The sequence below is a fragment of the Glandiceps talaboti genome, chromosome 15, assembly GCF_964340395.1.
Source record: "Glandiceps talaboti chromosome 15, keGlaTala1.1, whole genome shotgun sequence".
Classification (NCBI taxonomy): Eukaryota; Metazoa; Hemichordata; class Enteropneusta; family Spengelidae; genus Glandiceps; species Glandiceps talaboti.
The window spans coordinates 16,689,652-16,714,017 of record NC_135563.1 but is presented as its reverse complement, the minus strand read 5'-3'; the positions used below and the strand labels follow the sequence as shown (position 1 = coordinate 16,714,017).

The 24,366-nt window shown below is 35.2% G+C and overlaps 1 protein-coding gene across 1 annotated transcript in view; it reads left to right on the top strand.

Moving 5' to 3' along the window:
* LOC144446272 (uncharacterized) overlaps positions 1-24,091 on the top strand; it is a 35,871-nt gene extending 11,780 nt beyond the window's left edge. The window contains exon 2 of the mRNA XM_078136022.1: positions 22,530-24,091. Within this exon, the coding sequence (XP_077992148.1) occupies positions 22,530-24,091 (1,562 nt within the window). The remainder of the gene's footprint in view (positions 1-22,529) is intronic.
* The last annotated feature ends 275 nt before the right edge of the window (positions 24,092-24,366 follow it).

Genomic DNA, 24,366 nt, shown 5'->3' with positions numbered 1-24,366 from the left:
ATAGGGAGTTTTCCCTCAATTTACCACGAGTTTCTATGGAAACTTATGCCAAGCTGTATGCGCATATTGATCATTATTTACGCATTCAGAGCAATTAAATGAAAAATCACTAAAGTACACTTCGAAATGAATAGTTTTATAAAGAGTTTGCTATGAACAGATAATGTCGAGTATCCGAAATATATGAGTGGCTATTTTAGTTCTAAACGCGAAGTACCAAAATAAACCATTTCTATGTAATACGTTGTGACTAGACTGTTCGTAGTTAAATCTACGCATATGCTCACGTCTTTTTACTCTTTGCCTTGATATGTCGACTAATACTATTGTATGTGGTTACCTCAATTTAAAGCATATGGTGTTATTTATCCTTATGTTATGAGCAGCAGCTGTTAAAGCTTTACTAGTAACTAGTTGCAAATAGAACATTTTTTTTTAAATTTATTCTGTTAGGTACAATAACTTTAATTACTCATAATATCATACACAGTGAACAGTATTTCATCACCTTTATATAAACGTATTTTTGTAGCTGTATATACGATATATGAAATCAAATCGAATTTTGGGTCCGCACCCAAAAATCAGCGTCTTCAATGACCATCACGATTACAACCGGATTCTGTACTGTTTACGGATAACATGAACCAATAACATGAACCACTGCTTAACAAATACAATGTCTAATTATTGGTATTTTAACAATTTTCAGTGAACATGTTGTGGTTGTCTGATCGACAAATGATACTCCAGTTACACAGTACAGTTTTAACATGGTGACAGATTAAAAATAAAGCTTTCACCCAAGATATAAACCTGCCAATACACTACCTATAGATAATGTTGACCACTAATTAACAGATACAATGTCTTATTATAAATAATTCATAAATCTTTAGTGAATATATCTTTGGTTATTTGATGGAAGATATCCAAGGTTCAAATGATTCAAGTGGTACCACGATTTACGAACATCGACTGCTATTTGTGCTAAGATGCGCCGTCAGTTTAAAACAAACAATTATGTATGAGCCTCGCCAATACACACACTCACACTCTCTGTCTGTTAGCCAGTCAATCTTTCAACCAACCAACCAACCAACCAACCAACCAACCAACCAACCAACCAACCAATCAATCTGTCTATCTGTCTGTCTGTCTGTCTGTCTGTCTGTCTGTCTGTCTGTCTGTCTGTCTGTCTGTCTGCCTATCTTTGTCTATGTGTGTCTCTCTGCCTGTCTCTCTGTCGTCACTGTCTATCTATCTGTCTGTCTGTCTGTCTGTCTGTCTGTCTGTGTCTGTCTGTCTGTCTCTCTCTCTGCCTGTCTCTCTGTCGTCACTATCTCTCTCTCTCTCTCTCTCTCTCTCTCTCTCTCTCTCTCTCTCTCTCTCTCTCTCTCTCTCTCTCTCTCACTCTCATATAGTACTATAATATCTATAGTATAATACAAAGTCATCGTATCGTGCATTTTTCTAGAAAATGCGAAAAGTCTTCAATCCCAATGACTCATTGCAGCACTATGGTATCCAATCTTTATGTTGACAGAGTTGTCAATTTGATATTCTATCTGACTATCATTTTGAAACTCAGCGGAATACTCAAACACCCTCTGTTAAAAGGCAAGGGTCAAGTCACTGATGCAACACATCTAAATCCTTCATGCTTGAGTTTCATAAACTTTTTATGTAGGGAAATTTGATATTGATGCATTTTTCAGTACCAGCGCAGGTTCTGTCCATTGTTACGTCGTCTCCACATTATGTATTTATCACATGCACCATTCGTGTTTGCCGTTAAATATCTCAGCCGTTGCATTGCCTAAGGGCAAGGTGTTATTATCAAAAAGTGAGAGATTAAAGCATATGCTGTTTATTATACACAAATAAATAAGACCAGTAAGGCTGTTACGAATACCTTTACATTTAAACACAGCATCCAGGTATACTCTACAAATATCCACAGATTAAAGACACCGCTTGTAATAATTGCGTACATATGGTTTGTGCAAAAACATATGGAAAATTGTTTCGAGCACGAGTGAAAAACAAGGTCGCGTGATTGTAAAACAGTGTCTGATTCATAGGCAATATTGGTTGACCCCTCAAAAACAATTATATCGATGAAAATGCAATCCGAGTTTAACTTTTACCATGATTACCGGTATAGTAGAGGTCAAACAAATATGGTATACTGCATGCAGCAAAATAAAAACCATTTTCTTGAAAATCTGACAAACAACGCCATTTCTCTGGTATGATATTAAAATAAGGGGAAAATCATTTGCGTTTTTATAGTAGAGAGAAATTGTACAACATTATGTGTTTAACACTAGCTACTGGGTTTGATCAGTGAATAAACGGAGACCAGTTCAACTACACAGAATGCACTCTGCGTAGGAAGGCACAGGAGTTTGATATGAAATAACATGATCTTGCTATGAATTTGATTGAATTTTAATCATTTAATTCAACGTTTCGGTCCTGCTCAGAGAACCTTCGTCATGAATCTAAACAGGAATAAAATAAGAGCGGATAATAATTAAGATGTAATAAATCCTTATGTTATATTTATAGAACGGAAAGTACATGCAAGTTTGAAACGTCGGAATGTGCTGGCAGAAAGAACGAGGAGGAACACGCTAAATAACAGTGAAAATAGCTAGCTTCTATGAATATGATTACTTTATCTAAGAATTGAAACACTTCAACGTGTTTCCAAAAATCACGATTTGTATTGGCCTGCAATCATTGTATTAATCAAACTGAACGTAATAAAACACGACACATTATTTAGCCAAATTGTCCTCATGAAATCGACTAACCTTAAAATTTTAAAAAGCTAAAGCAAATACTTATTGTCTGGTATGTTGGCAAGTATGCTTTTGTCGACAAGTGATCGATACAGTAACTACACTTTAAATGGACACATTTATTCATAAATGGACTGTCATTACGAAACCAAATTGAGCATATTTTAGCAGCACGTGACTACCACTTACCATGGTAATTGTTCCAAACAATAAAAACATTCAGTGTGAACACTTTAGCAGCAAATAATTTGATCGATATGAAGTAATGCCCTTACAATTTTGTATCATTACAAAGTGTGACCCCATTTCTATATTGTAAAGAGTTATTTTCTGTTAAGTTCTCTTGTTAATATATTTGTGTTCATTGAAGTAACTTTTCGTAATCGACGTGATAATACTGTGTACTGAGTACATGTTTTACGTTGAGTAGATTCTATGCCAGAGGTACGGTGTTGTCGCGATTATCGTGTACGCATTTGCAACAACGGGTTAAAATTCAGTATTTTTTAATTTGAAATGTTCGTATAATTATGTGTTCCTTCTCAGTATCTGTTTCTAAATAATAGCTTACCAATTACATGGCTTAGCACTCAGAAAAACAAATGCCTGGATACTAGTATACAGATACAGCAAAAATAGACAATGGAGTCACTTGATATTCATCATTGACCATTGCACTTGTGTACAAGCTTTGATTCTATGACATGAAAGTATATGCTTCTACGTTTGCTTGGTGTCCACGGGGCCATGATACTCTAGGTCCTCGGCGATTTACGTAATGAAAGTTGGCAGGCTATACAACCAATATTGAACTTACATCAACATAGGCATAAGAGTCTAACAAACCCGTGTCTATATTTAACAGCCAGGTACTTACGCCCACTTTAAAGCAGTTCAGGTTTGTCCATTTTATATGGTCCTATGTTCCTTTGTTACACAAGGTAATTCATGCGTGGATATTGATTGGTTACGTATAATGTTAACAAGAATGGTTGTTTTAACTATATTGGTAGTAAACAGGTGCTATATACATGTAGTCAGTGGCGAAAACGCAAACAAAGTGAAGGGGACTGAATAGTGAATGATTGTATCAATTACAAGGGGGGGGGGTACAGTGTTTAATCTTTAAGTTGAAACCATAAATCATAGATTTCAATCTTAGTTGTATATAACCAATGATATAAACGTGTTAATTTTTCGGATTTAATGACGCTGGTCAACAGCGAATATTTAGCAATTTAATAATATTTACAAATTACATTTCAATGCACAATGTGATTTGAAACACTGATGTGAATAATGTGAATACGTCTGTATATAGACAACTAAACATGACTGTCAAGACAACCCAGAACAGAAGGAATTAAGAATGTTTTTTATCAATCAGATTTGCTTGAAGAGATTCATAAATCGTTGTGAATTATCTCATTCATATAACATTTACCCTCTCAAGGTTAAAGAATGAGACATCGAATGAATATTTCCCCTTAATTTCCCATAAAATTCATATGCGGTCCTTTTGAATAAGAATAATTCAAACACTAATTTCCATTGCATGTTTATAAACGTGAGAACGTTTTGACAAATAATAATGATTTGCATATCAAAGCATAGTATGTAGAATAATACGCGATATGTGATCATGAAATTGCATTTTTTTGTATGATTTAGGACCAACGTTATTGAACTTTAAGATTGTTTCTGTCTTTATGGAAATGTAATGAATTCATTAGAAGTTAACACTGAGAAGAAGGTATAAATCACTGCATACTTTTCGCGGTTGTCCATTGTATACGAAGACAATGTTGAATAGCTTGTCACTCTATAATCACCGTGAAGAAAATGTATAACCAATGAGAAAATACAAATGTCAACAATATGTCATCGCTATTCGCCGTGTTGCATTGTGTTTTTTACGAGCTTGAATAGTACAATTCCAGAAAGAGTTGAGGGAGATTTTGATGAATATAATTGTTTGTATTTTTGTAAAATAATTGTACACTTTGGAAATCACATTTTATCGCATATCTACAATTAAGTGCCGTCATGTTTCATGTCACACTTGTTCTTTCTAGATCTACCATTGCATAATGAATCAGTAGTTTAGAATATTTGCTCTTCATGAAAGTCTTCTTTTCCCTATTCACACAATCGCCAAAACCTCCCACTACTTCCTTCTTTGATTGCCACCATCTTGTTTTTAGCAGAACTTTTAACTACGCATGCGTCATTTCGTCCTACCATATATGGCTCAGATGTTGTTTGACAATGTTAAAAATGTCTGATGGGATATCAATTATTAGACACTGAGTGTTTTTATAACAAAACTGCACAAAATGAATGGTAGAAACTAACCAAGAATTGGGACTCGATGAAACGTCATGGTTGATGTTATCTATCAAGTATTGACCAAGGCTAGAATATGTAGATCTTTAGAGGTTATTGTGAATGCCGCAAAGAGTTGTATAGTATCTGAATTCTATTTTCACAGCTCGGTTCATGATGCTTAGTTTAAACATTGTACAGTGATCTTTGCCCTTCAGGGGATAATTCAAGCACATCCATTGTATTCAAAAGAAAGGGACGCTAATCGTGAACCCATTCATCCGAAAACTATCCTCTAATGGAATGGGTTTTAATTATAGTGCTGATCACGATAACATAGTCTTAATAATGTAATCAATCCATTAGAAGTACATCTATAATGTATCCATTCGACAGATGAATGTTTGGTATACCTATATCTCGTAGGTTGTTCTGAAATTCTAAAGACAACTTCTAATTGCGATATCATATGACAGTTTAATGTTCGCAATTATACCTGCAGCCTTTTTTTTCTAAGAAAGAAAGCTTATAGTTTCGACCGAATCTACAGAACAATGAAGTAGTCATCGATCGATACTTTTAGCGACCAGACACGGGGTATATCGATTACTAAGTTGTATAATTCCCTAACTAATGAATTACCGATTAAGAGATCATAATGGCAAACCTCCAATACTGAGAATTAAAATGACAGTAAGAAATTGTTGACTATATGTCGGCCATGATATAATCATACATTTGGTGTCACTTTAAACAATGTGAGGAAGACATGTCCTACATTCAAACTCTTAGTTACCTCACGTTTCGGATGGAACACTTGAATGTATACACTAACGAGTTTGCACAATAATTCAAGGGAGTCTTGAATTCTAAACATGCAGTTAGACTGAACCTTAAATGCAGTTTCATTTCATCGGGGTTATAGATGAAGCTCTGCTAGTTTTGAAAATATTAAGATGCTTTATAACAGATAAAACAAGTATTCCACTGAGACAGGAGGAGACGACTGAGTCTTTGATGGTACCGAAAAAATCAGATCCGAAATTAATTGAGATTCTGAACAAGTTGATGCCTTCGTTGACCTTCACAGAGGTGGACATTTAGAGTTATTTTCTCTATACATTCATATCATTGTAAACAATGGATAAAGTCAGAATCAGGTAATGCTGTCATGTAGAAATGATATTGGGGTCAGTAAGCTGGCACTGTCATTAATTTGTCAATAATGTCTTCTTACTGGAGTTCATCTTTAATAATCTCCTGAATAATAGTTCAAACTGAAGATATAACGAGCCTGACGATAAATGTCAGGTCAAAGCAATTAAAGACATATTGTAAAATCTGGTTAGATCAGCTTGAGGACAGTATATTGTATATGATATTTGCCATTTTGTATTTGTTTTTGAAGCGATGCAAACGGGGAATAGTTATTCAGTGGCTTATGGTTTATAAAGAACACCTTCTGATCTATTTTCTGTTTTTTATTTTCTTACAGTTTTTGATATTATGGTGATACTAATGCAACATTTCAAATATCTTGGATAACAATTATTCTTTTGCAGTAATTTCATTTGCAAAGTGTAAGTTTTGAGAGAGATAACCAAAAACTGGAAGATCATGATGTAAAATTGATCACATTTGCCAAGGAATTGGAAACCCAAATCAGAAATATACTATCTTGCATACCGAATAGTAGACTATTTATCATGATCCTTAAAATACCCCCGAAAGCTAGTGGTATCATGAAATCATTGATTCGTCAAAATAACTCATTTAGATCTAAATGTAACCTTATCTCAACAATTTGACCTGCTAAAAACACATATGACTTACGTTAGAACATAGTATATTTGTTTTAGAAAAATAATGTCTTGAGGCTGTGGCGTTCAATTTCAAGCAATGTTCATCATGTTTATATGTTTATTCGACGAAGCATTCCAATGTCCTCTGTGATTCTCTAAATCAACAGAACCAGTGGAATACATTCAATCTTAGTACTTCTGAGGTTGACCAGTATACTGCATGTCCGAAGTAACAAGGTACATTGGGTGTTGCTGATGTGTTTAAACACAGCATACTTAGTATTGATAGTTATGCGTTCTTTTTATCAACCTTGTACATCCTATTTCAAAGAAAACAAAGTATTTCTAGAAACTTAAAAATAAATAGTTCGAGTTATTTGGTATGAAATGGACAATTACGCATTATCATATTCTCTGTAGGTTTAATAAACTTATATATCAACATTTCACAGGAATTTATACCTTTTCATACTACGGTGTGATACCATGAGGTTAAGCCTCCAGTTTGATAGTCAAAAGCACCACCATGTAACATTGTTATCACTTTATACTCAATTATCTATGGTAAATGTTGCCTCCGTGGCGTTTTTAATCCAACTATTCTGTACAAAATTACAAATGTCAGACGATAGTGATCAAACATTGTAAAATGACAAACTTTCTTGTTATTAACCACATGTATATAACAAATATGATTATTTGGTGGTAAACGCGTTAGGTGTAAACGAACTAGTTCGCAAATGCTTGAATCAGCGCTATCTTGATTTATAAACATTACCAACGATTTATAACACAGACATACATTCTGTCGGGAATAAGGTTAATTGTATTACCTACATTGCAGATGGCCAATGTTTAATGTCAGGTAACAATGTTTCTGTCTTGTCTATTGTATGATATACAGCGACCAAATATCACAGGGGAACACTTCATTAGAGTATATGTTCGTAAGTAATCACAGAGGAGCACTTCGGTACCTGTAGCTGTTTAATAATTGAAGAAGATTCTTACTTGAAACGTGACTCCTGTCATAGATGGGGGAATGTCATTAAATAGTAGCCAAAGTACTTTGGCCAATCGCAGAACCCAATGAATGACATGATTCAGAGCATCACTTTGGGAACATTGCATTGTATAGTACAGCGCTGATTGGTAAATTCAGCTGTTACCTGATTTCCGTCTTGTTCAATTAACCAAAATTAATGGCGTTTACTACACGTCGTGCACAACCAATCCAAAATACAGGAAAACAATGTTTTTAAGGATAATGTGAACACGAATATAGCATTGCTTTTAAATCTGAATGTCGAACAACCATCATAACGACAATGATGTATAGTCGACCAAATTGCAAAATTGGTATGGACAGGTTCTTGAGGCCGGGTAAAGGGATTTTATTATGAGCTTTAAATCTCAATGCCAAAGACCTCTATACCTATTTGATCTGGCCACTTCAGTAGATGCTGTGAATTCACACTTGAGTAATCATATAAAGAACAAATTATCTGTATTCATATATATACGTGTACTGCCTTGACTGGTCCTGTAGACACTAATCATTTAAATGTAAATATATCATTGCACGCAATGAAGTTGTCCAAAGAACTTATTGGTAATGGATGTACTTCCACTCTCAACGGGTTCACTTGAGGCATCGTTTAGAGTCATATTAAGGCTTTGTGAAGTAGTCATGGATAAAACGTCTGTCCCATTTCAGTGAAAACTTCCCTACATTAATAACACTGCACACACGCACGCACACACACACACACACACACACACACACACACATACATACATACATACATACATACATACATACATACATACACACACACACACACACACACACACACACACACATGCATGCATACATACAAACTCATATACTCACATACGAGTAAACTGACATGCAACAACACTTTCAAAAAAGTATTAGACATAAACATACATTTGAGTACATACATACATACATACATACATACATACATACATACATACATACATACATACATACATACATACATGTTGTCATCTGCATTTACTACAAAAACGTATTTGCCTGTGTTGCAATCAGTAATGTCAATATATTTCTATACTTTAAATAACATATTTAATACTTCATTTGATCAGAATGATCGATACTTTAAATCTTAGCTGGGTCAGCTCAACAAGATGATTTATTTTGGTCAGTAATGCTCGGTATTTGTTCACGATTTATATATGGATATTCAGTGCAGTAATTGTCAATAAATATTCCCTTTTGAAACATAACAACTACGTTCAAGTCACATGACGCCATCGTATTCTGAATAGTTGTAACAGTTTCTTGATCATATGCGATTTATTTGGGGCGATAGTAATCATCTTGGTATTTATGGGGAAAACTAAGCTGGACTAAAACTGTGAAGTGTTTTTATAACAGGTATCATATGTACCATCCTGTTTGTATTGCTAAAAGCTATACCCAAGCTGGTTTTCATGAATGTTAGCTGCATCACCAATAGTCACAAATGATTGAGCGCTCTCAATGTAAGGCCAAAGCGGTACCTTTCCCAAGTACTTAAGTAAAATGAGTCATGATGTGTGCATGGCATATACACTTTTTACAATTTTTATAGTCTGCATATCATCAGTAGCTGCCAACATAGCCTGTGGTGTGTTAATACTACATCATGTATCACGTATGGTAAATGCTACGTTTTAAGGAAAAAGCACAAGAGACCATGGCCATAGGATGAAGATAAACAGTTGCGTACAATAGTCACGATTCATTGCCATCCGAAGACTTTGTTCTGACATTATGTTTAAAAGATGCACTTCATCCCCACCAAATCGAATTCATAAAACACAATTATGTATAAGTCATGAGAATTAATGGAGACCGTTATCCATACTTAGAAAACTTCTAAAATCTGCATACTAACCATAATGTTTTAATTTCCACAATCACGAAATATGCACCCATTTTATGGTTAAATACACTACTTAGTTCGAATCATTCATTCTTATTCTTATTTAATAGACATGTATTATTACGACACACAAATAATACCAGGTCCTTAGCATGTATCAATATTTCGAAATAATAAGATTTCAGAAAAATGTATAAATTATGATTAATTTATAAATAACAAACTCTTCTAAGTAATGAACGAGCACGTATCTTTATTCTACATGATTTGTAAGTTTCATTTGACGAAGCGAATGAAGCTTTTTTTATATCGCATTAGTCTGTCTTTATACAAATTATCCTGGCTATTACAAAAACGCATAGCTGTTTTCGAATTCAAAATTACTTTTAAGATAAAGACTATGGCGTCTTCAGCCATCCATTTGTCACGAGTCTAGATGTAAAGAGAGTGTTTGATACTGGTATTATGCTTAAATAGAACGACGCAAGGAAAACAAAATTACAAGTATAACGACAGACGTCCGTGAAAAATACAGTCAGTTGACATAAATTGTCAACATTCACCAAAGCAATTCTTTGTACTCAGTAATTGGTTTTCCACCATCTTGTCCGCGCCTTTCACTCACTTTATCCAATTATGTAGTTTAAAGACGTCGACCTAGCTGCCATTTGCCCTGCTGTGACTTTCTCTGAGAGCTATCCACACGTTGTGACAAATCTGTCTTCAGTTAAGAGATTTGATACAGCTGTAACCAACAAAACTAGGTTATACGATACAATGACTCAGAAATTATTTAGAAAGGTATTATACATCTACTGTTCGTGACAACAGATACAATAGCATTTACAATGTTTCTTCAAACCAAGCTCCCCATCGAATGTCAAAAAAACCCAAATAGGCAAGAACATTAGAAAACTCATGTAGATACTATTAGCATTAACGCGAAACCCTTTAAATTTCAATAATTAAACAGTTACAACCTTTAGAACCTGACAAATAGTCATAACGTTGCGTCCTTAAAATATTCTCAATATAAATAGGTATAAATACTCGTCCAAACTTGTACAAGTTTAATCAGAAGCCCTACATAATAAACAACGTACGGTTGTATGGTTGATGGCATATACCTAGAAGTTGAAATGTTCTTTTCGTTGCAAAAATAATGACTGCTAGATGTTGATGATATGCTCTATCTGTACTAACACTATATAACCTGGTGTGACATGTGTCAGGTGGAAAGTATTACCCAGATAAACTATTGTATATCAAAATTCATTATGATATAGAAAACTTGGACAACTGCTGGAGAGAAAATAAGCTCTGCTGCAACTGTGACAATGAGGCTTTCCGTTTTCATTAAGCTATTTGCTTGCATTGAATAGTTGTGACATTACTGTTGCTATACAACCTCTTGTGACATCACATAGCTTTTATCATAGAATAATATGTTGTGGCAGTGCCAGGTTTTTAAGTAGCCATACTTCACTGGGAAATCTACTTATTAATAATAGTTCGCGTGCTAATATCATCTTGTTATTATGTAACACTTTCATATGTAACACTGTTACAGCTCGTGTGCATCATCTTTTTCTTGCATAACATTCTTTACTTAGGATAAGGTCATCTCAACAACGTACGGACGTGCCTACAAATTATTCTGCCAGAATAAAGCCATGAAAACATTTTTCTCATCAGATTATTAACCTTTCATACATTGTTATAAATTCATAATAGGTAATTGTAATTACGTTACTTTCCATTTGTAATTACATTATCGTCGTCCCTCACTGTGATGATGCTCCTATGCACAGATTACCTCAGTACATATTTCTATAACGAAACACCTTTCAGTGCATAAAATTGACTCGTAATGAGATAATGCGGTGAATTGCATTACATAAACTCTAAAGCATGCCACATAATTCCTTACCCATTCGTGCCTGGTAGATATATTTTCTTTTCAGAAGATCGTGTATAGACCAGACGTGCTCGCGAAAGTACAAACGAACCTGAATGATGAGACTGATACAAGTGTCAATACAATTACAGTACCCTTTCAAACAAACCCTTTCAAAGGTTGCAGTAGATCTCTAGAGAAGGCTGTTTTTTTAGATATCTCATTCTAGTTCTTTTGAGGGGAAGACATCAATGTATAGTTGAATAGTAGAACGATTCCTGGGTTTCATTGAATTTGCATTTTTTTCCTCCTGGGATGATATAATTCCTGGTTAAGCATTACGATATCAGGCTAACAGTCAAGGGATAATTTATCTTAATTTACTCCTTTCTGGGGTGTTTAGTATACATCTGAGTGTGTATTTTACATTAAGAAAGTTGAGAAATCAGCTCGTTGAGTAAGTATGCCGTGAATGCTTTACGGGAGATCGACATGTAAAATGCAAAGTAAAGAAACTTTGTTTAACTATTTACAAAATACACGTATTATGCTCTTAGAAATGCAGACTTCATCATGGACTTATTGAAAATAAAATGACAAAGAGTGGTCGCCATGTTTATTTTGCAGTAACCAATGAACTGTATGTTAAATCTATCATCACAGGCTCCATTTCTTTACCCTGCCAAACCCGTCATGGAGCATGCCCTACTAATATGAGACGGTGGAACCTCGAGGCTATGCTGATCGTTCGATTATCAACAACATATTCCTCAATCAGTGACAACATTTTGTCCCAGAGATCGGGAGTCAGAATATACGCATGATTAACACTTCCATTACCTTCGTTAATCATTGAAGAGCGTTTGCTTCACTTTGTTATGGTTTATTTCGTCTTTTCTCTCCTATAGTTCATTTTGAAATGACTGCTAGTTTTAACAACTTGGCACACTGATTAATGTGATTTAACATCACAGTGACCGTGAACAAGGGTACGAACCGTCGCAACACGAAGTTACTGAATGTAATTCTGCGCAAACGTATGCATAGTTGCATTACTTTTAAGACAGACATCGTTCATCCTTAAGACTTATTCACAGACTATGTTTGAACGTTTTTGATTGATCACTGACCCTTGCTTGCTTGCTTAGATATGTAGGACTACGTCATTTCTACTTCTAAGGTGTAATTAAAGTATGAACTCGAATTAAGGTGAGTGGCAAGTGAAGGCAAGAACGGAAACAAAACTCAGATTATTAATAAAAAAGTAGTTATGCCAACGAAATATCATTTCTTTGCATATTAGTTCATACTTATGACGAAAAATGTCTCAATTGAGTATTACATATATATTTAGACAGACAGATAGTCCAATCAAATTTTATGTGACCATATGCAATTAGACAAAGTAGGTAAGGGGTGCGGCTATCAAAGCATGAACGACGAGGGTGGTCATATTTGTGCTTATGATATATATATGTAGATCTTTCGGTAGTGTAAAATTGATACATTATATGTCTTTTCATAGCACGCAATCGGATATTGTTGTCTCTAGCAGAGTTTGTAACATCTAGTATCGATCGTCACTTCATGAACATACTAGCAACTTTAAAGAATTCGTAGTTGAATCACGTTCCGGCACACTTATGTTTTATTTGAACCGCTCAGCTTATGCTGTAAAACGTTAAAGAGTCCCAGAAGTGATATCAAGTACTGAAATACGACCGTGAGTACTATTTGAACGGTGTGCCTATCGAAAAACTAGAAGTTGGGTTTTGCCGTTATCTTGTATGTTTCTAATTTAAGAGATGTATGATCGCCAGTTTATACTTTCTCAGTTGTTAAGACATCTCTTCCGTGTCGAAGAGGCTTTGAGGTAAAGCCGAAGGTCAACTGTGGATCGGTACGCTGTCACGGCGATGAGAAAGTATCCTGGTGCGACAACATGACCGATTACAAATCTTCTAAATGTATTTTATAGTTATGTGGTGTTATTTACGAACGAAGTCATGGGAACATTAATATGTTGTGCGCATTGTATACGAGTATAGCATCTAAAGAGTTAACTACTTCGAATGCAAAATTTGAAAATTGAAGTTTTCCTGTCACATATCAATTGACAATAACCCAATTCACTGACGACAGCGGGAAGCATCGCACTACTTCATGACATCTTCACCTATCAGCATTGCAATTACAAGTTGGCAAGCTGCGTAGTATGGTGGTGACTGTTTGAATATGCCAACCATATTGTACCTACCTCTGTGTAATAGAGAAGTGCGTTGAACCAGCTCGCTTAAAGTACATTGGGGTATGTTTATAGCCCCAACATAAGGTAATTCCAACCACAAAAGATGTGATTTGCAAAATAATAATTTATCTCGCCCAGAAAGAATTATATACTTATTTAAATACTACATAAATCTCATTCTAACAATACCTGTATATCTTATTCTCATGTACGACAAAAACTGTACCAACAGTGCTACATATTTGTGTGTGATCCGGGATTAACATATAACAGTTGTGTCTTTACTTGTCGCTCATACCATAAAATGTACAATTTAACTTTAGTAACATGTTGGACGAGGCTAACACTATTCTGTTTCAGGTAGTTAACTTGTCTGTAATGTAATCCACAGGGTCTCTTTTCTTTGCCATAACCTTGATATTGTAATACATCACTTAATCCGCTTAGACAAGCTTTGAACTTTAAGTATGTCGTTATTCGTTTAATAGTTAGTAGAGTTTCGCTTTTCTATTATATGGTACACGAAGCACGGCTGTGCTACTGGTTCTAAACACTGTATGCAGTGATCTTAAACACTCCCTCTTTCGTGACAATCATTCGATCCTAACGATGTAATATATATGTATATATAATGAGACAATAGGGTGACGTATAATCTATGTAGTGACACTTAGTGACAAATCCCCAATGTACGGTGATGTCACGCGCCAAATACCGTGAAAATAATGAAAATAATTATACTCTTCTGAAAAATATAACACAAAGAGTGCCTGAATGTCACATTCTTGAAAACTGTGATCTTTATCATCAAATCACAATGTCTTTCAGCGATGAAATAATGGTGTGGGGAAATTAGAACGTCTGTGATGTAAATGAATCGCGATTTCTACCGGGGAGACATTGTATAGATAGTTTGACATACTTTTAAAATTTTGTACTATTATGCCTAACATATGATATGTATTGGTATGGATATGTTATCAAATAACGACTTCCTCAACAGCTAATATTTGTAACCCTAGACACCATAGATGGGTTATATTTGTACTTTACGAGTAGTTTATCTAACGCTTTTAATACACCGTGTAACTTGTCTTTCCACGTTAATCTGAATGATATAGATCCCATTTTTTTTACATTTTACATTTTTAACATCGACAGGGTTTCGTCTCACGGCCAGTCTTACGGTGTTGATTGCATGTCACTAATGGAGTTCAGATAATTATCCTCAGTACGTCCAATTATTCGTTTATACTGTATTGTTATATATACTGATTGAAAATGTTTAATGTGATTAACATTACTCCAATTCTAAAGAAAGTGCAGTGTGATATTAGGAACTCGTCCCCTTTAATCTTTCAATAACAAAAGCGTAAATTAATTGTATTGCTTTGCCGGAACACCCTCGATAAATTTATGGTGCGAACATTGTGATATTCTCGTCACCAGACATTTCACACAATGCGTTGGATTAAATATACTCAGTCGCGAGGTTAATGTACTATATTATCGTTGTTGTCAAAACTTGTTGTTCGACTCAGGCTACATTTGTAAGCATGATTGTTTTCCTTAATCACCTGCTCTTTGAAATTAGAGTGAATGAATATATGTTAATTTAAAAGGTCACTGACTACTCTGTTACATCATAGACTTCAGATGACGTCACAGAAAATCGTGCACGTATAATACTATATATAATGGTGCTAATTACGCAATACTAATATGCACTTTAGTCTACATTAAACCACATATATCCTACCAATATTTTCTTTCATGACTGAATATTCTTGTTTTGGTATTTATTGATTCCTCTCTATTTAAATTTGTTGGCTATAGAAATCACAGGTTAAAGTGCAATATGGATTAAAACTTCGTTTTCCAATTTTCAGTGAGTAGTTTACTCGAGGACGTCGAGATATGTACATACAACCATATAGACGTGGTGGTCTCTCTCCAACATCTATGGTACAACCCACAATAGAACACGGTGCGTGGAATGTACATACACGTTTCTGTCATTAAAACGAACATGATAGCTTTTCGCATTCGGTTTTTTCCCTTAATCGTCATCTCTAAGAGCAGGATCGTGCATAAAACAGTTTTCAATGATTATATCGTTGCTTTGCAGCCGTTCTTCTAAACTCTAACATACCTATGACACTTTGACTAGTGAAGTGCTAGCAGATGTGTTACCATTTAAAAGTGCGGGACTGAACGAAGCAATTTTCAGTGCTTTCAATTTGAGGATGACGATAGATTTTATGGAGGAGTCAGTTGACGATATCAAATTTTTCTTGAATCCTTCTCTTCATAATACTATATTATACTAAGCTATACCATTACAAACGAAATCACTACTTAGTCTTTCAAGCCATAGAATACCTTTCCATTCAGCAGTTTTAGAGCAACATCGATATCATGTTACCTTGATTGTCATTACAACTTAACGTACCGCATCGATATTCTTTGTCGTTAGATATTAACAATCATGTAATACATGTGTACACCTTTTCAGCTCATATAACTGCGTTCTACAAACTATCCCTTATTTGTTTACTTCCTATGCAGTGTATATGTATCGATTTAAGTCTAATTTGTAAAATATATTAGTATTTTACATATGTTTTATTCAACCTTTTATCCCACCATCTTTAATTTTGAAATGAAGTTCTTTTCAATCAATTATAATTTAGCAACATGTGTTATTAGGTCTAGGTAACAATCACTCACATTTAATATTACTTAAACTGTACGCGTTTGTTAAAAACAGTTACCGTGTTCCAGTCTAATAAATCAACAGTATTCAAAATCTTTTATTTTCCCTATTAAGCCATTCAACGCTCAGCATGCGAATCAGATGTGAATTCGACGGACGGCTGTTACTTCACATCAACCCCTGCTGGTTACACGTCACAAGTTATTGCGTAATAATGCGTCCTGGTGTTATAACATTTATTGAGAAACCCTGTCATCTGCCTCGCGTCTTTTATTTAAAAACATATCCCTTCTTCAAACAGCTAGCTACATACGGATTAGTATCAAAATTACAAGGTGTACAGTGGCGGCAATTCTACTTTCCATCATTGCCGTCGGCATGACCAGTTCTACCGTTTACGCACGCGCGCACTTCACAAAAGAAATAACAATGTTATTATTAGTCAATACAAAAAACAGTATGTTCATGAAAAGCTTTTTAATTATGATTTATTGTCAAAGCAAATGACAAGTTATCACTTGCTGCTTCACTGGAAATTACTCTTTATGTCAATTTTGTTCCGTGACTATGCATAAATATTTACTGTTCAAAATAAACCCCTTTCGCGTAATTGGGTATATATTGAAGACTTATTATGCAGTGGCGTTTCCAGGGAAACCTGGATATCGTTTATTAATCTTGGTATAAATATTTGAGTCAACTCAATACAATTTAATTGGGTCGTAGAATCAAACATTTGGATCGTGGTGTATGTCAAAATATTTCTAAATTTTCCTGACAGTTTTGATTATCAAATTTGGAGGTGAAACACAATATATCAACCGACCAACCTTTTTTTATATATACTTTGTGAAGGAACTCTGACTTTTAAGTAATCGAGAAAAGTTCAATAAGGTGAAGATTTTAGCAGAAACTGTTTTGACAATAATAATAACAGACATATATGTAAAAGCCAAATGCATTAAGGTATAATTGTGTATTACCTTATGTGTGTTTGGAGCGGAGTGATGATATTGGAGGCCTTAGATGACCTTAACCATACGCGTACGATGAGTGACATAGTCACCACATTACCCGCGTCAATGAGTGGCGCATATGGTCGTTAAGGTAAGGTAATGAAAGTGATAAAACGTTTCATCTGTTGAACTCTATAGTCACATTTTATATGATGGGGATTGTGTATGTAATACTTTGTGGATCTTGCCATGTAACTTCTAGTGACAGGTATAAGTTTTCAATCATATTCCACATTAGGTTTTGAAGTTACATTAACGCCATCTTATATGAAATAACATTGATATATGAATGTACAGTATTCAATTTAAGAGACTTTTTGTTGGTTAAATATAGACGCAGTTAATGTGTGAATTAATAGTGTTGTGCTTTGTTATTAATAATATGTTCACTCTTTTTTCGGTTCAATCAAGTTATATGTCTGTGCATGTATCATCATAATTGTTTGATTGTTTTTCCTATATGGTTAATTGTAAAACAAAATATTATTTGCATATGAATGAATAACATATAGAGAGAAATAGCTTAGACATACAACTGAAACGAACGGAGTACATATATAATAATGTTAGATTTTATATAGCACTTTCCCACTTTGCGCTCAAAGCGCTCTACAATTATTACCCCTGGCCCTGGCACGGATCTATAGCGGCACAACGGCCCTTTATACTCAACTCCCTGGGGAGCATACAATCCATTACAGCATTTATAAGCGCACAGGATTAAAGCATTCACATTGCATCCTCTATCCTACTGGGTCCCCAATTATACAGCTGGGTTGACTGAGGCATCGTCATGGTTCAAAATCTGCCCAAGGACTTTAGCCACTCAGAAACAAACGGCAGCGATGAGGCTCGAACATGCAACCTGCAGATTCCAAGCCGGCCACTCTAACCATCCGCCCATCATGACATATGGCATTTTACAAATGTACCATACACGTATCTAAGCATTGCATGTTTGCCTGATTATCTCAAAATATTTGGTGAAATTGTCACAAGAACATCATAGTGGTTTTGGATCAAATGGCCATGGCTAGATCACGCAGTCTAAGATGTATAAGAATATGAATAACATTTGAACAATTCGGTTGTAAGTCGACGCATATAAATACAGTGTGCTTTCGATTTCGTACACTACTGTGTTGAATTGAACATTAAAATGCCTATAAATATGCCTTTATCTTTTCCCAGCCAACGGCTATTGATGCGTTATGAAATCCAGATACAGCAATTTAAATATTGACTACTAACACATTTCGCGAAAAGCGATAGACATGCATTCATATCACGCACATATCCGTGATTTTGTTTGTATTCGCAGTCGAGTTTCCCCAGTAGATTAATGTTTGCACTCTCGACTTGCCACATTCCACAATGTCAACAGAGAATACAGAAGATAAGAATGCCATTCTAGGTAACCAAATTCAATTACTGATTCTTAGGAAATTGATTAATTGAACGTTGAAATCTACAAATGACATCTGACGAAAGACAAACACAATATTGTCCGTTTCGTGAAATGATCACAAACGTACATTCAGAATGTCCAACTAGGCGAAAATCTTTGGTTGGCGAAGATATTAAGCAGAATCTATAGCCCCAGTATCAATATGATAAAAACAAACTGAAAACAAAATCAAGCGATGTACATCACTGTTGTCTGTTAATATGCCGATGGCATGTAAATGTTTGAACTGGAAAATATAGACATACACTGGACATTTACTCAGACTAATAGTCAGCTGGTGCATACTTTTGAGCAGCTTAAATGTTTGCCCTAAATCGCAAAACACTGTTCGTGTTGTTTTTTTAGAGTTCACGCTATGCTGACTAGCTAAAAAATTCAACAGAAAAAAAATCGCGGAAAATCAGGGTTAGGGAATTTATTTGACATTATCATACGTCATCATTAGCCGTGATATCAAGAATGTTTTCTCTGGCTAACGAAATTGTCATAGGGCGGAAAAGTCAACTTATCCAATAAATGCGTTATTTAAAGGGAACCCCAAATGAGAGACGGTGTATCGATATAATGATGGATTTAGAAAACTGATGAGAAATGAACGATGTCATTGGAATACAAATATAAAATCAAACAAACCAGTCTGTGAATGGACTCCGATCACCCTATAATGTACAATAGCCCCACGACTTCATCTGACCAAAAGAGTGTAATATTGAGAACATCTGCATACATTAGGACATATGACGATTACAGACCTAGAGACAGGTGAATGATTGACACCTCGTGTGTACTTATACCGCCTGAGTGACTATAGCAATTGTTGAGAGTTCACAGCAAGTACGTTTCTATACATACATGTACTTTCAGTCAGTGCAAAGATAAATTAGTTGCATCCTAGTGTAGAGATAACATGAGATAAAGAGTTACTTCCATATCAGCTATTTGTTCCTTTATGTGTAAAATACAGAGTGAGCTAGGTGACAGGATTAAAAGTGCACTTTTTGTTGATTTAATATAGATACCTTCTGGTCTTTTAACACAGTGTTTGATGTTGTGCATAGCAAAGCCCGCTAGAGTTTACCTTACAAATACAATGGGTTTTATTTTTATATAATTACATTGGGTGGCTTTACTTGGAGTCTGGGTACTCCCAAACAGAAGTACAGCCATTGCAGTTGTTCAGTGTTGAGGTCTAAATGCATAAACGTTGGGTACAAATACGATCACGGTCAAAATGTCACAAAAATATATTACAAATTAAATCCGGATAAATGGACTGATCCTGAAAAGACAGTCAATTACCTGAAAGCACGTTTGGAATATCATAGTATGCTTTAATGGAAGGATACAGTTTTTCTGGTTCAAAAATGAAACAAAAGTAACAATGGCGCCTCCTCATGAAGAAGGAATGGAATATACTGCATACTTTCTCATTTAGTGCATGCAAAATAAAATAAGCAAACGAGACAAGTATTTTAATGTACTAGCTTACATTTATAAACGCTGTTATTTACTTTCTTTTTTTTCTAGAAATGTTGAGTTAATGAAAACTTCGTTTAATCATGTTCATGCTGATGTGTTATCTCTGTGGCTTAGCTATTCGTTAAAATTACATGGAAAATTTCATAAACAGCGGAATGCACGACCTTGTACTGACGATAACCTTATATTTGTTTCATATCCGAACCAGTATAAATGTATACGCAGATTGCTTTATATTGGCTTATAGCGGAAACACAGACTGATAACGAGATTATTGAGTTACAAAAGACTCCGTGCTACATGTCTCAATCGGGTCTGACAATATCATGCATGTCTACTATGATCCACTATACATCTAGTCATCAGAAATCTAGAAATGTGGAAATAACAAAGGACACTTGATGTGGCGTATATATGTATATTTGCAACGACCAGACAATGAAATATTGTTGCTGGTCGAAGCCACGTATTTTGTATACCTGCTGGTGATGAAGTATTTTACAATTTTCGGGTGTTCAGTCAGCAGACAATCAATAACAACCGTTTATTCTTTCCTTGCCGCTAACAAGTGTTCTACTAAGTACTAATCCTTGTGTGTGCCCACATACACACACTCGAGCGCACGCACTCACAGACGCACACACATACATACACACACACACACACACACACACACGCACGCGCGCGCACACACACACACACATACATACATACATACATACATACATACATACATACATACATACACACACACACACATGCATGCATACAAACTCATATACTCACATACGAGTAAACTGACATGCAGCAACACTTTCAAAAAAGTATTAGACATAAACATACATTTGAGTTTATATTAAGTATGGCAAATCTCAGCTACGCAAACTGAAAAGGACAAACTAACTCAAAATTAGATCGCATATGTATCTACGGTATACATGAAACGTCCCTAGCTACTGTAACATCACATATCGCTAGAGGCTCATTATCATGTCAACTCTAGACAGTCACACTTTTCTGTAGAATATGTCATATCGCGTTCCTGATTACCAACTCAGTCAAAGTATGTGCAACGTGAGATGATTAGCGGATATTGTTAACCACATCTGAGCAGATTAATCGTTTCAACTTTTCGGCAGACTGAAGTTCAGACATAAATCTTACTTACATATTATTAAGATATTTCACAACGACGGTTCATTATGTCCCACCTGTAATTGTCTCATTCGTGGCACAAAACCCCCCGTCGCCAATCAATACACGAAGGCGCGAAAATGATGTGATCACACACGTAGTAACATGTATAATTTGTTAATATGCAATGCAGCCATAGAAACCACTGGGCTTCAAGCATATTATATTATTTATCAAAAAACGTGACTGAAAATTATATGTCGTATAAACAACACTGTTTTCACGTAAATCCATATATATTAATGTTTGTAGCATCTAATAACTTTTAAGTCATATCCAACTTTTTGTTCTGGTCATTTATGCGTCATTTACGCTTATAACACAACTCGGAGTATAAGACGAAGTGAACGAAATAGATTCTTTGTAACTGACATTGGAAATTACTTCTTTACACAACACGTGTGTACTCTCACACGTACACATCAACCAAGAAAGTTTAGCTTTCCAACAAAGTAAACCTATGTAAAATTCCAACATAACTTTCAATTTGTTTACCACGTTGCGTTTTCTTTCCATACATTGGGAAGAAAACGAAAATAATATGATGTCATTCACGAATTTATCTTTTTCAGGTGATTTCCCTTAACTCTCTTGGCAATTAGACAAACTCTGCCATAGCTGTACTATATAATTTCCTCTTTGTTTTTTCTTTTTTGCAGCTTCTATTTGTGGCCCACCTTGCTTCCCCCCAGATTTGGTTTTCAAAGTCGCATTTTGGTTAGGCTACTGTAACAGCTGCCTGAATCCTATCATCTATGCTATGTCCAACCGCTACTTCAAAAGAGCTTTCAAGAGAATTCTAACCTGCCGCTTTGGAAGACGCAGGCAACGCAACAGAAATCACTACATGCGGTCATCGGGAAAACAACTGATAAAGTACCAAAACAGTTTAAACGGATCGCATGTCAAAAGTCATAGACACTATCGCAAAAAGAATATGTCGATCGCAAGTACTAGTGGCTATGAGCTCACTGAAGTATCGGTAATGAATGCATCCCCAAGCGTGAGTCACTCGAGTATGAACTCCAAGAATGAGGAAGGTATACGGGAGGAATTTGAGGTTATGACTGACAATATTCGACGAATGCAAAATGATGTAGGTAAACAGAATCTGGATAAACAGGCAAACTATGTAAATTTGAACGTCGCAAATGCTGATGAAAACTGTAATTCAGAAACAGATAAACTTTTGATTGATTCGAATACCAACAATGATAACAAGGTAGTGTCTTCACATGAACGAGGTAACTCCAATGATATATTACGCAATCAAAATGGAGATACGTCAAATGAAATGTCATTTCGTCATCAAAATGGAGATACCTCAAATGAAATGTTATTACGTCATCACAATGGAGATACCAAAAATGACATGTTATTACGTCATCAAAATGAAGATATCTCAAATGAGGTGTTAGTACGTCATCAAAATGGTGATATCTCAAATGAGGTATTATTACGTCATCAAAACGGAGATACCTCAAATGAAATGTTAGTACGTCATCAAAATGGAGATGCGTCAAATGATACGTTATTACGTCATCAAAATGGAACTGATGAAACAAATATTTCAATGTTTTCGAAACAGGATTATAAACCGGAAATATCACAACAGCCTGAAGTTTGTTCTAGATGTCATAGAAGGCTTGCGGATAGAAATGTTAGGGATTCTGGTGTGGCAAACGAGTCAGACAATGTTACAACACCAGATAACAATTTATCGGATAAAGTGGAAATACCGACGACATGTAAAACTTTCTCTTCTCCGGATGCAGTAACAGCTGATGTAACCTTACAAAGTTCACAACCTGCAACTTGGGAACGATTATCATCACCGGAAAGTGAAACAACAGAGCCCTGTTCTAGTGAAGATGTGATGTCGAGGTCGAGGGAGAGCATATTTTCCTTACAAATAATTGAAGAGGGAGATGTTCCTTTAACTGTGCCAAGCCGACAGGATGTACGAAGTAAACTTAGAAGCCGAAAACGGAATATTCATATGAAAGAAACGAAGTTGACAAACTCTGGCGTTCAGACCGGTGACAGTTTGATGTCCCTAGAGTTCTTGCAAGAATGCTTAGAGAAAAAGACACAATATAGAAAGATATGTGAACCTAGTACAGAGACAGGTAATTCAGAATCGCAATCCAAAGATTCAACGAAACATATATTGACAGAGCAAACACTAGCAATGGAAGGGAATTTTACTCAATCGTCATAAAAGTTTTTGTCTTTTTATATTTATAACAATAGGCAAGATGACCTTTAACCTTGTCAAGAATCAAGTGCCAAATGTGTGATTCTTCAAGCTAAGATCTAGGAATAGGTAAACATTAGATAAGTGGTTAACGAGCAAAATGAATTTTAGAAATAGCTTTCAATTTATACTATACTACTCTTAGAAATCATATATTCATTGTCAACCAGTAACATATGGCTGACATCTAATTCATATAAAAAGAACAGGAGTTGTATCAATTTTATAATGACTTGTTG